Source organism: Chrysochloris asiatica, unplaced genomic scaffold, assembly GCF_000296735.1.
Source record: "Chrysochloris asiatica unplaced genomic scaffold, ChrAsi1.0 scaffold00085, whole genome shotgun sequence".
Lineage (NCBI taxonomy): Eukaryota > Metazoa > Chordata > Mammalia > Afrosoricida > Chrysochloridae > Chrysochloris > Chrysochloris asiatica.
Window position 1 is genome coordinate 7,604,987 of NW_006408603.1, and position 17,436 is coordinate 7,622,422.

Here is a 17,436-nt window from a genome sequence, read left to right on the forward strand (position 1 = left end):
AATGCAACACCATTCCTCTTCAATTTGTCATTCCCAGCATAGTAAACCATGTGGTTGTCAGATTCAAAATGGCCAATACCAGTCCATTTCAGCTCACTAAGGCCTAAGATATCAATATTTATGTGTTCCATTTCATTTTTGACAATTTCCAATTTTCTGAGATTCATACTTGGTACATTCCATGTTTCAATTATTAATGGATGTTTACAGCAGTTTCTCTTCATTTTGAGTTGTGCCCCATCAGCAAATGAAGTTCTCAAGGATTTACTCCCACAGACTTTACTTCATTTACATCATCATGGTCAACTCACTTTGAGGAGTCAGCTCTTCCCCAGTTGTATTTTGAGTGCCTTCCAAGTGGAGGGGCTCATTTTCCAGCACTATATCTGGTAGTGTTTCTCTATTATTCATAAGGTTTTCAGTGACTAGATATTTGAAAGTGGTTCATCACTCCTTCTTCCTAGTCTGTCTTCATCTGGAAGCTCATCTGAAACCTGTCCGCCATGGGTGACTCTACTGGTATTTAAAATACTGGTGGCATAGCTTCCAGAATCACAATGACTCACAAGCCACGACAGTATGACAAACTGACAGACATGTGGTGGATTCAACCTCTATGCTGAGATAATAATCTGAGAAGATATGAAGAAAAATGTGACATCAGGATTGGAGGAAGACTCATTAACAACCTGCAATATGCAGATGATACAACATTTGTTGCTGAAAGGGAAGAGGACTTAAAATATTTACTGATGAAGCTCAAAGAGCACAGCCTTTGGTGTGGAATGCATCTCAATGTAAAGAAAACAAAAATCCTCACCACTGGACCAATAAACAACATTCTTATCAATGGAGAAAAAAACTGAAATGGTCAAGGACTTCATTCTTCTTGGATCAACTATCAACACTCATTGAAGCAGCTGTCAAGAAATCAAAGGACGTATTGCATTAGGCAAATCTTAAGGACTAAGGTATGCCTCACCCAAGCCATGCTATTTTCAATAACCTCATATGCATGCAAAATCTGGACAGTGAATAAGAAAGACCATAGAAGAATTGATGCATTTGAGTTGTGGTGTTGGAGGAGAATATTGAAAATGCCATCGACTTCCAAAAGGACCAACAGATCCATGTTGGAAGAAGTGCAGCCAGAGTACTCCTTGGAGGTCAGGATGGCCAAACTTCGTCTCTCATACTTCAGACATATTGTCAGAAGGGACCAGTAGCTGGAGAAAGATATCATGTTTGGTAAGGTGGAGGGTCAGAAAAAAAGAAGAAGACCCCCAAAGACATGGATTGGCAAAGTGGCAGCATCAATGGGCTCAAGCATGGCAACGATTGTGAGGTTGGCGTAGGACCGGGCAGTGTTTCATTCTGTTGTACATAGGGTCACTATGAGTCAGTACTGACTCTATGGCACCTATCAATAATAACTGCATAAAAACTCTTTGCTTTCAGTTTCAACCAGACTCTACCACATTTTGCTCAACAAGAAAATCCGAAAGGAAACGGTATATCTTGAGACCCTCACTGGTTGAATGGGCCATTCATTCGTTCAACAATACTTGATGGAGGCATTGCATGAGTGCAGAATCCAAGATGTGAGAATGAGAAGGGCACACATATAGCGTCTGTCCTCAGGAACCCACAGTCAGTGAGAAGCCAGACCAAGAAATAAATGTCATAGTATCAAAGCCCAAATCTAAGAACCTATTTCAGAGGGAGATGTATGGCCTCTCTTTCTAGTCTGTCTTAGTGTGGAAGTTCTGTTAAAACCTCTACAAGCAAGCCTCCACTGACAAACAGTGGAAGCCACACATAAGGCTCACTGGTAGGGAATCTAACTTGGGTGCCTGGTATAGAAAGCAAGAATTTTGCCACAATTGATTGTGGGGATGGCTCAGGACAGGGCAGAGTTTTGTTTCATTGAGAAAGGGTCATCATAAGTAGGGGTCAACTCAACAGTACCTAACAACTACAGCATGCTACGTAGAGTGTTGGGTACCCAGACTGGTCAGGAGTATCCTGAAGAGATTTGAACTGAGTTACACGTTTTGTTTGTTTTGTTTTAAATTTTTATTGTGAACTGAGTGATAGTTTACATGGAAGACTATCAGCTTTACACCATTGTTTCATTGCAATGATTACTGAGTTGAGCTTTGAGGATGATTAACTATTAGTCAGAAAAAAAGGTTGGGGTGTGGAGAACAGCCCAGGCAGACCACTCTCTGTAACTAGAAGTCTCAGGAACAGAATACAGAGTTGCAGGAACCCTCTGACTCCTCCCATTTGTCCAAGAGGGAGGCATTATTTATACCAGCCTCAGGTATCTTCCCTACACTCCTAGGCGTGTTGTTGTTGTTGTTAAGTGCCGTCGAGTCAGTGCCTACTCATAGAGACTCTGTATAGGGTTTCCAAGAAGTGACTGGTAAGTTTGAATGGCCACTTTGTAGTTCAAACAGACCCTGTGGTCCAGAACATTATCCCACAGTGCCATACCGGGACTCCACACTTCTTAGGCTTGGTGGGTTTAAATGGGGGTGCAGAGAGGACTGAGGCAGGAGGTGGGGTCATTTGATTGATATAGAAAGTCACCATATTTAGGCTTTCTATATTAACTCCAGTTGAGGTTTGGATGTTTAAAAATACAGTTTGTTAGATGTAAAGCATTGAAATATAACACAATTTTTGTTAAGTCTATTTGCCTTTTTTTGTTTTTAATCTACCAGAAGCCTAAAAATAATGAAAGTGGCCCAATTCTGTCTCATTCTTGGCAAATAGGTGGTATCAGTCTTAAATAAGGAAAGTGAGGTGGAGAGAAGTCACCCAAAGCCAAAACATTTCTCAGCATTGGGCTTTCCACCTAGAACCAGAGCATCTCAAGCACCCACTGCTGTCCTGCGCTCTGTCCTTGAAGCCCCTGAAAGTTGTCCCACATTCTCTGCCCAGCCCACCCCAGGCTCCCCAGCTCCCCTGGGAATGTACCTGCAAATCTCTCCACTGCCCCTCCCCCAGCCCACCTGCTCCTTCTTTGTTCGAGGGGTCCACTGCCTGTGCCAGGGGTCCACTGCCTGTGCCCCTCATCTTGTTTGTCCTTGAGCTGTTGTCATCGAATTGGTTCTGACTCATAACAACACTATAGAGGGTTTCCAAGGAGCAGCTGGTAGGTTTGAATCGCTGACCTTGCGGTTAGTAGTTCACAGTGCTTAGTGCTTACCCTATAGTGCCACACCAGGACCCCTTGTCCTGGGGACAGTTGAGAAAGACTCCAGGGATCCTACCCAGGAGGATCCCCACATAAGCCTGTCAACAAGATCCCACCTATATAGAGTTCCAACTGGGAGAAAGAAGTCTGACCCCTGACTCTTAAATGTCACTGCAAACCTATAGCTTCTGGCTCTGGGAGGCAGACCACACCACTGCCCTGCTCCTCAGGCTGATGGTAGTGATCAATCCAGTGGAGAGGCTAGATAGTAAGATGTGGGGGGCACTAGATACTAATATTGGGGGTGAGGAGAAGCTAGATAGTAAGGTAGTCCCCCTTCCCTTCCCAAGGCCTTCAGAGAGGAGGGGAGGAGTGGAGAACAGGACAGGCTGACTGTTTAGTCCACATAAATCTGATCTATCATTTGTCCTCCATTAGGAAAAACACTGGGTATAAAGAAAGAGGAGGTCCACAGAAACTAACATGTACAGTGCCCAGCTATGGACTGAACAGAAAGCCTTAACAAAGATGACTCCCAGATTTTGCAAAGAAGCTTGTTTACTGTTCCCAAGGTAGTAGAGGCCTCAAAATTACACAGCTTAGGTACACCTGAGCCCCCCTGTTGTGACACTGTGATAATTGTGTTTCCCATGTGGCTTCTCTCCAGGAAGAGCATTTGTGTATCTGTGGACGTGACCATTGTCCACTGGACAATTGTAGTCCTCATTGGAATCCCAGCACCAGCATCTGCCTGGACCATCAGCCACTGAGAACCAGGCTAACCTGAGCCAGCCCTAAGCCTCAAGCCACTCTCTGAGTTCTGACAAATCAGGTTTTGAGCCTCTAAGACTGAAGATGGGACCCAAGATTGTGATTCTTCTCTGCAATGAATGGTAGCTTTACAGATGTTCCCAATATATTCCATCACCTGTCTTCGTCAATGGCAACACAATCTTTTGCTTAATAAACAGGACCTTTGTCTCCATGGGTCAGACATTCTTTTCTCAGTCCCATACCACCAAAATCTTGCCTCCCATCCCGAGCACAAGCAAGCCTTGGCCTGCAAAGATCTTAAATAGGAGGAGAAATAGGCAAGACACATTCTGAGCTTGAAATGAAAGTCTCCATTCATCAATTAGGTCCTCAGTCCATCCAGATTAATATGGTCCCAGCATTGCCCCGTATATCATTCAGCAATCACAGCCCACCCACACAATGGTTCAGGGTGTTGTTCTAATAAGGACAAGGGAAACCACACTTTGCAGAGACCAGTGTTTATTGAGAACCATCTGCCTAAAGCCCTGATGAGATGTGTGTGTGTGTGTGTGTGTGTGTGTGTGCATGCATGTGTGTGTGTTTGGGGCCGCATGGTCCCTGAACAGTGATGCAATCAGATAGCCTTGGCCAGCCCCACTCGGTTGTTAGCCCTGTCGAAGACACTGTAAAACTCTCGGATGAAGACATCCCCCAGGATCCATTGCTGTGAGCCATTGTCCCCCTGGAAGCCACTGGTACAGGAACTCTGGTCCTGGGAAAGGATACATGAGGTGAGGTACATCCAAGTATTTCCCAACTCATCCACCGTTCTCATCTATTATTTCAGTGGAAATCGCCTTTTGAGAGAAGCACTTAATCCTTTTGCTCAAAAGATAAAGATAATGAGATTCCAAAAAATAGTGACAGGATTGCGCAGTGGGGTCCTGGATATTGGAGACTCAGTGCTCTGCCCTGAAACCTATCTTTTCCAGCCCCTTGCCCTCCTGCTCTCAGAACTACTGCCCACATAAGCAGTAAGAGCTGGTCAGAGGACTGAGGCAGGCTGGCCTGCTAATTTGGGGTGCTCAGGATTAGATCAAAGTTGGGACCAGTGGGCCAGGGGAGAAGGAGGACTGAGTGTCCACAAGGAAACCCTGGGTAGAGCTCTAGGTTTCTGGTCTCAGAAGCTCAAATGGTAGTAGAGGGTGGTTTACACAGTGGTTTCTGGTCTTTACCTTTCCCACATTCCCTCCTTGCTCCCATTCATGTTCTGTCCTTACTATTAGAATGAGACTATAGGAACCACACATGAGGCCCAAGGACAGTATGGCCTCAATCAGAAAGATCAGTTGATCTGAATGTCTCTGCATTTTCCATTAGTCTATGCCACTTCCTGATCTCCGGTTTCCCTGATTCCTCCCAGGAGACTCATACCTGGTTGGTGTAGGCGGAAGGTGGCAGAGGGTACTGTCTGCCTTGGATCTCAAAGACAACAGTGGGCATGCTGCTCAGGCTCCCGCAGTTGATATCATACTAAGGAGACAAAGGAAATTCCTCTTAGAATGGAAAATGGGATGTGATCTGATGAGAAATACTGAAGGCAAGAGAAACAGCCCAGGGCAGGACGCCCTTCTTCTGCAGGATGTGAGCACAGGGATTGAGGGGAAAGCTGTCCTGCCTGCTCAGGGATGTTCTCAGGCCAAGGCTGGATGGAGACATGATCCTCACACAAGGAGGACTAACCATCAGCCAACTCAGGGTCAGAGTTTAGCAGGAGACCAATGGGCTGCCTCAGTAGCACCCTCTCCAGGCCTGGTTAGAGATTGCAAGGACACTAGAGACCACTTAGTTGTAAGGACTCCTGGGTGGAGGAGGAACAATGGGGCACAGTATCGGTCACAGGGAAAAGAGGGAGATCAGGGGACCAATTGCAGCTGCTACATGAAACATGACAGCCCCAATAAGAACAATGGGCCAGAGTCAGAGGCCATCCTGAGGACTTCCGAGGAACCCTGTCTCCCTCTGGAAATGGGTTCCAACACCATGTCTCTTTACCAAAGGGACCTCCACTAGAAGGGGTCTGGGGAGGCAGCGGGGAACCTGGCCTCACCTCGCCATACTGGCCTTGTGTGGCTCCAATGGCCTTCTGGATGTTGAGGATGTCACTGCCAGGCCCAACCAGCAGGGAGGTACCCGTGTCCAGGATAGCCTGACAGCCACCATCACAGGCCACTACCACGCCATCAACAGTGATGCTGCAGAGGGAAACAAGACCACCTTGAGGTGTGTCCAGCACCCAGCGTCCCTCTCTGGGTGCTTCCCACCCTGGATCCCTTTCCTGGGGCCCCTGTACCTTCCTGAGCTCAGAGAAAAGACCGAAAGCTATTTTTTTCCCAACTCAAAAGCTATATGGAGACCATCTCTCCTTCTATGGTCAAACTTGAATAAATAAATTCCTGTGCTTTAAAAGGACTGGGAGTAGACTTGTTACCTGAAGATCTGGTTTCAAATGTTCCCTCTGCTATTTCCTTGCTGCATGTCTCAGACAAGTTACCTAGCAGTTCTCCACTCATGACTTCCTCAAGCAACAGCTTCCTCAGGAAAGAGAGGATCATCAGGCTCAAACTCAACATTAGCAAGTTATAAATGGAGGGCTAAGAATGGTACCCACCGCAAAATGTTTTGTGCTTAGCTGCCATCTAGCCAGCCCTGGCTCATGGCCACCCCATGGACAATAACTTAGACTGTTATAACCCATAGGATTTTCACTGGTTGCTTTTCAGATGTAGTTCACCAGGTCTTTCTTCTTAGCCTGTCTTAGTGTGGGAGATCTACTGAAACCTGTTTGGCGTTATATGGACACATGGCACACTGGCTGAGAATTGACTCTTGACCTCCTGTATGGAAAATGAGGATTCTATCAAGGGACAGCTGTCCAGACTTCTGTTATCACTTAGCAGAATGCCTAGCAGGTAGTAAGTGTTCAACAAATGCATAGGAGACTGTGTTAGCAGCGCCGCTGACAAAAGGTACTTAATCTTGGAAGCATCTGATTCAAACTCTGACTTTGTGGCCTTCTGAGTTACTGGGCTGCAGTTGTCTTGGCCCCCAGACCCCTGGATCACTCAAGTCACACCCACCTGTCAACAGTGAACTGCCAGTACTCTTGCACGGTCACGGGCACCCAGTGCAGGGATCCTGTGTAGTATGATGAGTCGATAGCCCCTAGTGTGAGCATGCTCCCCTGACCATTCCTGAAACCAAGGAAAGGCCAGTATAACTTGCACACCGGTTCTGTGAGGGGTGCCCAGCCCACACTGGGGCAGACGAGACCTGGCCCCTCCTTCCCCCAAGAAGCCTCCCCGTGTTCCTTCTTAGCCTGGACTGAGCACACTTTTCTGCCCTTTGCTCGGCAGCCCCCAGACCCAAGCAGTGCCTGGAAACCAGCTTTCATTTGAAACATAGCAAGGGTTGGGGAGAGCCTCAGGCACCAAGCCTCCTCAGAAGCCTCACATGGGAGTGTGAGGTGGGGTCTGTCAGGCAGCTGCCCATGTGAGAGAGGTCACAGGTCATAGGACTCAGCCAGACTCTGCCTCAGTCACCCTCAGTGTTCGGTTGGCTCCCTGGGCCCCTGCCATCCACAGTCTGTCCCCCAGCTTTAAAACACACTGTCCCTCTGTCCCACCTAGGAGACTCCCACCTGTTCCCCCTTCTACACACTTACCTTCTCTTTTCTTAATAAGCCTTCACTACACCCAGGCTTCCCTGTAGCACCCTTATCAACTGCTGAAGTACAATTGTGTGTGTCATTAGGTATTGTCTGTTTCCCCTACTAAAGTGTCAACTCCCAGTTTGTCTTGTTTACTGCCACATCCCCACCTCCTGGCTCAGCCCCTGCACATAGTAAGAACCCAGTAAATACCTACTGAATGAGTGAATAACGGATCAATGCAAAATGTACCCCTTGCCAGGGTTCCCCTGGGCTCGGCTACCCAACCCCTTCACCTAAGGGTGGTCCCTTTCTTTCTGTCCTGTCACCTCCCCTCTCGTTGATCTGTGCCTTATCATCAGGGAGCAGGAAGGGTAGGCTAGGGAACACTGAACTGAGAGTGACCATCCCTCTTTGGGTCTGTTGTCCCCATAGTGAAAGGAGAAGTTTAACTCCATCAGCATCAACTCTAAATGTCAGTGAATTTCAACAAAGAGATCCTGTCACTGTAGGGAAAAATAAGTGAAAAGTCCCCACACAGGGCTGAGGACAGACTTGCTGTTTTTCAGGCCACAGTGTCTAATTTTGACCCACTGAATTCTGTTAACATAAATAACTGCATTGGGGTCATTTGATAAGAGGTTGGATGTATCTTTTCAGTCTTCCTGGAAACAGGAGTTTGTTTGGATATTGGTGACTACTCTTGAGTTATAAAGTATCCTCAAGGAGTGGACACTGCCCATAGCCAATTATCCTTCTCAGGCTGTCGAAGTCTGGCCCCAGCTGGGAGCAGCTCCTTACCTACTCATGTAAACTGAAAACAGGTCCTGGGCCACCAGCTGTTTGTTCATCATGTTGTCAAACACGGGCACGGAGTACTCAGAGGCAAGAGAGGGATAGGCCAGACCCAGGATTCCATCAAACTCAGAGTAGGTGAAGACATCACCAGGCTCCTGGGTGCTCAGACCCACAGTCTGGTGGGAGTCCACAATGTCAGAGACCTGTAACAGAACGCATGGTGACCTCCACCTGCCACTGGAGAGAGAAAGCTCCTGGGAGTGAGAGCAGCAGAGGTAGCAGCAAGAGTGCCTGTTAGGAGGCTACCTAGGTGAGAAATAGTGGAGGCTTGAACAAAGATGCACGGCAGACTCTCCATCTGTGAAGGTTGTGAAAGAAAGCCAACAGGATTTGTGGATGATGGGGTTAGGGCTGTGAATGGTTAAGCAAATAATGAACTGCTAATGAGTGCAATTCATCTTTACCGCAGCTGCCTCTGAGGTCAGTACCACTACTTCTAGTTTATGGATAAGGAAACCGAGGCTTGCTCAAAGTCATATACCTTGATATAGAGGTCAGGATCAAGCTCAGCTATGTTTGCCCCCAGAGTCCTGCTCCTGACCACAGTGCTCAATGTGCCCTTTCGGGTCAGCACCAAGTAGCTCCTCCTCTGGACAGGGTAGCTCCTGGTAAGGGGGGCAGAGGGGGGCGTGGCAGGGACTGGGAACATGAGGTCAGCTGTCTCCACAGTCTATTCACAGAGCCCATTTCCCTGTGGCTCTCCTTACAGACTTTCTCCTCTTCTCTGACCTGGATTCCCCTCCTGTCATTTCAGCTACACCCCAGGCTAAGCCTCCTGGATTTCTTCATCCCCTCACCCCACCACCACTACACATACCTAGAAGCTTTTCTGCCAAAAACAGGGGGCTGGGTTGGGTCTTCCTGTGCAGTTCCCACACTGGTCCCTACCATAGCCACCCCTGCTTAGTTCAGCCAATGAGTAGAGGGCAGGGTCCCCGTGAGGTCGAATCAGGTTGACAGCTTCCTGACATGCTACATCCCACACTTCCACATGAGACTTGGGATGGGGTGGGGGACTGAGTCCTAAGGATATCCCCCATCATCTGCCCAAGGCGAACGTGTGAAAGCAACCAGGGTTGACCATGGCTGTGGCCACTAGGCACAGGGCCAGCTCTTCAGTGAGGTGGTAGGGTTTTCTATGTCCCCAAATCAGCAAAAAGGAAAGCAAAGAGCTTCAGACAGCAAAAGAAGTAGAACACCCAGGCAGGGGAATGAGTATTTCAGAGCCCTATGGACTAGGTCTGCTCAGTAAGTAGCTCTGGGGCCTAAGTTGGATGGGTATCTGCCCAGCCAAGAGAAGAGGGTGTGGAGAAGGCTGTCAACAAGGAAGGTTCTGTCCTTCTGGGCTCAAAACAGAAGAGACTTCAGACCCAAGGAAGGTCAAGGTGAAAAGCATGATGAGAACTGCTCAATTTCTAACCTTTGATGGTGGATGGGGAAGGAAAATAGGAAACCATATCTATTAGGCATTATTGTGTCCACCAAAGCACTGGGTGTTGCAGACACAAAAACCAGACAGGAGAAAGGGCAATGCTCCCTGTTCTGGGGGGCAGAGGTGCTTTTTAATGTGAAGAAGATGCCATCTGTGGCACATAAATAGAGAGCACTGCCCAGAGAATCCAAACCTAGCTCTGACCCTCAGCTCCTCGGGTACCAGCTGTGGGACTTCACACAATTTAGCAACTCATCTGGGCCTCAGTTTCCTCATCTGAATTACAGGGTATAAAAATAACTCCCTCAAATAGCTGTTCAGCTTAACATGAGTAGGGATTCAGAATTCTGAACTAACTGTAGTATGGGAGACAAGAAGGAAAAGAAAGGTAGACAAATTTAAAATAATAAGGAATGGGATGATGGGATTCTAGCTATGGGGAGGCCTGTCAGGGGGTGCCTCTGGGAGCTGTCCTCCAGCTAAAGCCCTCTCAGAATCCAGACCACCAAGCCACCCAGAGTGGGCAGGACCCTCAGGGTTCTTCAGCACCAGCTCAAGGTTGGTGTCCATGGTGGGAAAGCAGCTGGTGGAAGTGGAGGGGTGAGCACTGGCAGTCCCAAAGCCCCACTTACGGTGACAGTGTCGTAGCCCAGAAAGCCCTGCATGCTGCCCGTGCCATACTGGATGCTCAGGGACTGGCCCATGTTCTGGAAGGTGGAGGACTTGGATGGGTTAAAGCGTTGGTGGTTTTCTGAAACACAGAGCCAGGGTTAGTGGGGACCCTGGAGGAATCTTCTCACACCTTGGCAGTGCCAGCCTGAAACAATCACCAGACCTGTGTGACCATTTGTCTAAATGCTGGCCACCTGGGGAAACAAGCAGCCCATTTTCTCTATAGCCTCCTCTCTAAAGAAAGCTTTCCTTTGCTCCTCAACTCACCTCCCAGACTCCCAGGGCTAGCAGTGTAGCTGGTTTAAAAAAAGTGGAAGAATAAGGGGCTGAGTAAGAGAGAGAGAGGAGAAAGGGGAAAGCAAACAAAGGTAGGAAGGGCAAGAATGAAGGAGGGAGGAAGAGTTCCATAGACATTGTACTCTTACTAAATGATTGTAGGCAAATCCCTTTTCCTCTCTGAACTTTGATTTTCTCATCTGTAAAATGGGGCCCAAAAGATTACAGGCCTCCCAGGGATTACGGAGGGGAAAAAATTATATATAAATATACGGAGTCCAAGTGTGGCACTGTAGGATAAGCACTAGACTACTAGCCTCAAGGTTGGAGGTTCAAACCCACCAGGTGCTTCCCAGAAACTGTATACAGGGTCACTATGAGTTGGGACACCACGGTACTTAACAACTATGTAAATATTTATAAATAAATTATATTCTATGAATAAAAATTATTATATTGTTGTTAAGCACCATGCAGTCAACTCCAACTCACAGCAAGCTTGTATGAGCTAGAATTGCCAACCTTGCAATTAGTAGTTCAGTGCTTATCCTACAGCATATTATATATATATACACATGCATACACAGATATATGTAAAATAAATAAAGTCAGTGGTTCAAGTTCACCAGCTATTCCTCAGAAACCCTATATAGGGTTGGACTCTAGACAGGTGGGAACTGACTCAATGGCACATAACAACAAAAACATATACATAATGCTTACTCATCATTAGAAGTATATGACAGTAATAAACTCCCAGCACCCACTGGTACATCATAGCCCCATTTCATAGAAGAGAAAACTGAGGACCTAAGAGGGCAAGCAGCTTGCCGAGGTTCCCTAATTTCCAGAAGGAACGCTATACATTAGATCATGATTTGCAGTCCCAGAGGGAGAGATGGGACACACCAAAGCTGGGATATCAAAGCACACTCTCCTTCCACACCATGTTTCCCCAGGTGTGGTCCTAGGGTGTGAGCCTGGGCTGGAGGGGAGAGGAGGGAAGTCACTCACGGCAGGCATCGCTGTTGCAGTAGACTGAGGGCACCCAGAGGTCAGAGGAGCCTGTATCAAAGACCACAGTGAACTCCTGGGGTGGGGTCCCGATGGTGATCTTTCCAAAGTACTGACACTGTGAACAGACAGCACCGGGTCAGAGGCATGGCTAGGAAGTGAGTGTTGATGCTTGGCACAGAGCTTGTTCAGGTTTGTAGACCCTGTGCTTTCTATCCAGAAAGGTCAAGGGGCCAAGACATAAAGAAGACCCTTAGGGAGGGTTTCTCATCCCCAGGTGGCATGCTGGGCTTTCACTCCACAAGTCCTCTGGTCACTGCTGGAATCACCCTCAGAAGTGTACATCAGACCAATTTTTAAGCCTTGCCTGAACCAACCTTGCCAGGGTTGAAAAGCAGCTGGGCACAGAGAAGGGGCATCCACTAGGCCGGAGTCCCAGGTCCCAACCAGAGCGGTCCCTACCCATACCTGCCTCCTTGCTAGTCCACCCCAGGTGTCAAAGCTAAAACTGGGATGGGGTAAAGATGACCTAGATAAGGAAATGAGAGCACAGAAGAGGAAACAAAAAAAAAGGCAGGTTGTATACTGCCAATAGTGACAGATGAGAGAGAGAGAATCTCCAGAAAGAAACAGGGCACCACGGAGGTTCCTGCCTGAGTCGTGGGTGGGAGGCAGAAGATAGCAGCCATGTAACCAACATCTGCAGAATGTCAGATGGCTTCCTCTAGGCTGTGGAAGGCAGGCAGGAGGTTGGGTCTGAGAGCAGATGGTGTATGCCCAAGTGAAGTATGCAAGAAGGCTGTCTGAGCTCAGACCTTCCAGCCATGGCATTTGGCACTTTGAAGGCATAGGTATTGCTCTTAAAGCCTATTGGGTTGGCTGGCCCATTGTGGACCCTTATGGAGGGCAGGAGATGACTTCCACACCTCACAGGGCACCATGATTCCTGAAGGAAGGAGGCTGGGCTGAGGGATAGGGCCTATCTCTCTGAGAATCCATTCCCCAAAGACTGGCAGAAGAGCCACTTACATCCAAGTAGTTGGTCAGGGGCTCATTGGCCACCTCACTGAACGTGGAGTATTTCCTGCCGATTGAATAATGGTGTTTCTTCAGAAATTCCTCCAAAAGCCCATTCTCCTTCAAAGCTTGTCGCATAGTCTTCCCCTTGTGCAGGGGGATCCTGAGGAGTAGGGAAAGATGAATGATGAGCCACCCAGTCACTCAGATCTGCCTCTGGACTCTAAACTACTCACTAGAACTGACTTGATGGCACTTAATAATGACAACAAACAAACCGAGCTATAAGATAATGCACTGGACCACAAGGTTGGTTTGAACCGCCAGGTCAACAGTTCAAACTCACCAGCTGCTCCCTGGAAACCTTATACAGGGTTGCTATGAGTTGGAATCGACTAGATGGCACTTAACAATAACAACTCTGCTGCCGCTAGTCCAGTCTTCTGGTCAGCTTTCCATTGACCTGAAACCAACTGCTTTCATTTTTCAAACATTATAACCCAAAGTTCAAACTCTATTTTACAATGATTCACAGATCAGCCTTATGAAATGTGATACACTCTGATATTTTCTATTCTATTTTTTTCCCCTTGCTGGTGGAGGCCCACTAGATGTTATTTTATAATCTGTTAGTGAGTTTTACAACCTGCAATTTAAAAGATACTATGGTGGTGGGGCGTGTGTGCCATTGAGCTATTTCTGACTCATAGTGAACATGTATCGGGGTTCCGAAAGTGTAATTCTTTACAGGAGCATAAAGTCTCATTTTTCTCCTGCGGAGTGACTGGTAGATTCGAACTGCTGGTCTTTCAGTTAGCAGCCCAGCTCATAATCCACTACGCTACCAGACCTCCTTGAAAGATACTATATTTGTTATTAATTATTCGGTCAAGCAAATTGTTGCTCTATGCTTACTAGGCACCAGACATTGATCAAGGAACAAGGGACATAATCGAGAAAAAGATACGGTCTCTGCCCAACTCTGGCAGAATAGTCTGTGGAAAAGAAAATGGTGCCTCCATTTGTATTTTCTCCTTCACTAGTAGTGCCTGTCACCGCTCTAGATAACTTTTACCCTAATAGGAGGAAATCCTTAAAGGATTTCTCAGGGACCTCCTGTTGTTGTTGTTGAGTGTCGTTGAGTCGATTCCGACCCATAGCGACCCTGTGTAGGGTTTCCAAGGAGCAGTTGGTAAGTTTGAAGCGCTGACCTTGCAGTTCAAATGACTTTGCAGTTTGGCGCATTAAGCCACAGCACCACACAGGGACCTCCTGTCTAAGTCTAAATGCTAAAAGATGGAAACAAAGAAATGAGAAGAGAATCAGGAGGGAACTCAGAAGAATGTGGGTCTACACCCAACTCTGCCCCTTCAGTGGCACCATGCATGCCTCCCAAAGTCCTCTGTGTGTCAGCCTCCTCCTCAGTAAATGGGCCATTTCCTTCCCTTCCAGCCACTTTCCTGGCCCTGCCTTCAACTAACCCTTCTAGATTGGATTCCCAAGGCCACTTCTAGTTCTTAGAATCATGTGCTCTTCCCAAGTAGGGCTGCTTTGAGGGTAACGTGAGGCTGCAGATGAGAAAGTGCTTTGAAAGCAATAAAATGGGTTTTCTTATGTTGCTCACATCCCTAATGGATTCCATATGAATCCGTCCTGCACATGAATTATGATCTCTTCTCTGGGTCCCCTACCCACAGCCCTCATATGTGACTTCAGTCAAAGTCTGACTGCTCAGTGAAAAATCCAAGAGATGTTTCTCTGCCCTTATTTCCAATGATAGCAAAGGGTTTAGGCATCTAAAAGAAAGGAAGCTAGACTGAGCTCCTGGGGCCAAATCCACAGCTATCTTTCCTGTGTCCCCATATCCAGTCCCCCAAAATGCTTTCTACTTGGCTCCAGCTCCAGTTCCTGTGTGGATCTAAGGGTGTCTTCGGGCTCCTATAGCACATAACTGAGACTCTGTGGAGCTGTCTTGCCCCAACATAGGACCTCAGAGAACCTCCCTCTGAGGGCAAGCCGACAACATCTGGAAGGCAGTCCTTCACTCCATGCCGAGAACCAGGAGGCCAGCTGTGCACAGAGACTCCCCACAGAGGCTGCCTCCGCTCCAGTCCTGCCTGCAGTCTCAACACAGCTTAGGCCTGTTGTTGTTATTGTTGTTGTTGTTAAGTGCCATCGAGTTGGTTCCAACCCATAGTGACCCTGTATAGGGTTTCCAAGGAACAGCTGGTGAGCTTGAACCACCGACCTTGCAGTTCAAATGGCTTTGCAGTCTGGCACATTAACCCACAGTGCCACATAGCTTAGGCCTAGATAACTCCAAGTTTAGGACCATCACCAGGAGCTCTGAATGGTCAAAGGGACCCTGACCCTTTTCAGGGAACCAGCTTCCCAAGGGAGGGGTTGATTTGACAGGGTTCAGACTCAGGCATTTGGAGATGCTGTGAAGAACAAAAGCCTACCTGGGACCCTTACCAACCATGTGGACTTGGGCAGGTCAAAGGCCCTCTCTGAACAACTGTTGTTTCATCAGTAAAGAGCAAACAATAATATCCACCTAAAAAGGTAGCCATGAGCATTGATGGTAGTGCAGGAAAAGACCAGCTTAAGTGCCTAGCACCAAGTAATGCTCAATAAATATTGGTTATTACTTTTGGAGGAGAATCTGGGAACTTGACTCACAAAGGACTTGATAACGATAATTTTATATGAAGCTTTCTGTTCTTTTGAAGATTTAAAGCCTTGAAAACCCTATACAGGGTCACTGTGTGTCGAAACTGACTCTACAGTACTTAACAACAACAAATGCTTATATTGCTGTTGTTAAGTGCCGTCAAGTCTGTTCCATCTCATAGTAAACATGTATAGAATTTCTGAGGAGTAGTTGGTGGGTTTGAACTATCAGCCACTAAGCTAACAGTCCAACACTTATCCTACAGCACCACACCAGGACTCCATCCTTACAATGTTATTGCTGTTGTTAAATGCTATTGAGTCGGTTCTGACCCATAGCGACCCTGTATAGGGTTTCCAAGGAGAAGCTGGTGAGCTTGAACTACTCATCTACTGATCTTGCAGTTCAAGCTGACTTATATAGCTCTTACTATATGCAAGGCATTATTTGAAAGTTTTTATAGATATTCACTCACATAATTCTCATAACAGAATTATGAGATGGTGTCAAGGGTTGAATTGTGTACCCCAGAAAAGATATGCTTCAGACTTAACCTTTGGCACTTGTGAATGTGACCTGATTTGGAAATAAAGTCATTGCAGATATAATTTGTTGAGAAAAGGTCATTAGAGTGGGCCCAATCTTTTTATGACTGGTGTCTTTATAAGAAGAGACACAGAGAGAGGCATATGAATCAGATGATCATGTGAAGATGGAAGCAGAGATTAGACTGATGTCACAAACCAGGGAAGATCTGAGACCACTAGAAACTAAAGGGGACAAGAAAACATCTACTAGATCCTTCAGAAGGTTCATGATCCTACTGACAACTAATTTTGTATTTCTAGCCTCCAGGAACTATGACAAAATAGAATTATGCTATTGGAGGCTGTAGATAGCTGAGTCAACGCCAACTCTACGTATGTCAGTATAGCACTGCGCTCTATAGGGTTTTCTAAGACTTATATCTAGGCCTTTCTTCTGAGATGTCTCTGGGTGGATTATAACCTCCAATCTTCAGATTAGCAGCCAAGTGCATTACTGTTTGTGCCACCCAGGAACTCCTGCACCCACACCGTTTGTGATAATTTGTCACAACAGCCCTTGGAAACTAATACAGATGGATACAATCATCACCCTAACTTTTCTACAGATGAGGAAACCAAGACACAAGGAAGTTAAATTGGATTTAAAGCTGGTCTTCAAATTCTGAGACATTTGACTGCAGGAAGCATGCCCTTCATCTCCCCAAGCTGCCCATTTTCCACCACACCTGAGTATAGGACACACTTAGAAGAGAAGATTCCAATGGACAAAGACAAGAGTAACAGGAGCAATTATCCTGAGAACCTGCAGCATATTCTCCAAAGACTTTCTAGGGGAACCAATGGCCAAAGAATCAGGGAGAAGCCCACCCAGAGAAGACATCAGAAATGCCTTGCTGCCCATCCTCTTCTCTAGGGTCTGACACTCACCTAGTGACAAAAGTGCCCTGGCAGAGCGTGAGGACGGCAAGGAACACCACGAGGCACCTCATCTTGAATGACCAGCTAGCCACTGCTCTAGCCAATGCTTGTTCTCACAGCTTTTATAGAGAAAATGGAGTTTCCTCTGGCTAGAAGCCTGGCCAGTGGAGATAGCCTCTGACTTCAGGCCACTCCACAAACACACCAAGATAACATCAGGCTATCTAACACCCACAAATTCTATCGCCCAGGGACTTCAAAGTTGAAGCGTACACATGCCTGATCTCCAGACCAAGAAATGTCAACATAGCACTCTCTGATGTTTTCTCTTTCTAAATAGGACTTCTTGAACCAACA

The 17,436-nt window shown here is 47.0% G+C and overlaps 1 protein-coding gene across 1 annotated transcript; it reads right to left on the reverse strand.

Annotated features, from left to right (window-relative positions):
• Positions 1-4,595: 4,595 nt before the first annotated feature.
• Positions 4,596-17,150, reverse strand: LOC102812793 (chymosin-like). Its single transcript, XM_006865933.1, has 9 exons — positions 17,089-17,150; positions 12,952-13,102; positions 11,923-12,040; positions 10,593-10,711; positions 8,472-8,671; positions 7,102-7,215; positions 6,072-6,216; positions 5,396-5,494; positions 4,596-4,733 (listed from the first exon to the last, which is right to left on the reverse strand). Exons 1-9 carry the CDS (start codon positions 17,148-17,150, stop codon positions 4,596-4,598), a joined length of 1,146 nt encoding a protein of 381 aa, XP_006865995.1.
• Between the last annotated feature and the right edge of the window lie 286 nt (positions 17,151-17,436).

Bases quoted from the DNA above. Each gene is read 5' to 3' on its own strand.
- LOC102812793 (XM_006865933.1), bottom strand. From the start codon at position 17,150: ATGAGGTGCCTCGTGGTGTTCCTTGCCGTCCTCACGCTCTGCCAGGGC. The intron at 6,217-7,101 runs GTGGGTGTGACT...TTCCCTCTGCAG, and splicing joins TGGCAGTTCACTGTTGACAG to CATCACTGTTGATGGCGTGG. The intron at 5,495-6,071 runs GTGAGGCCAGGT...TTGTCTCCTTAG, and splicing joins CACAAGGCCAGTATGGCGAG to TATGATATCAACTGCGGGAG.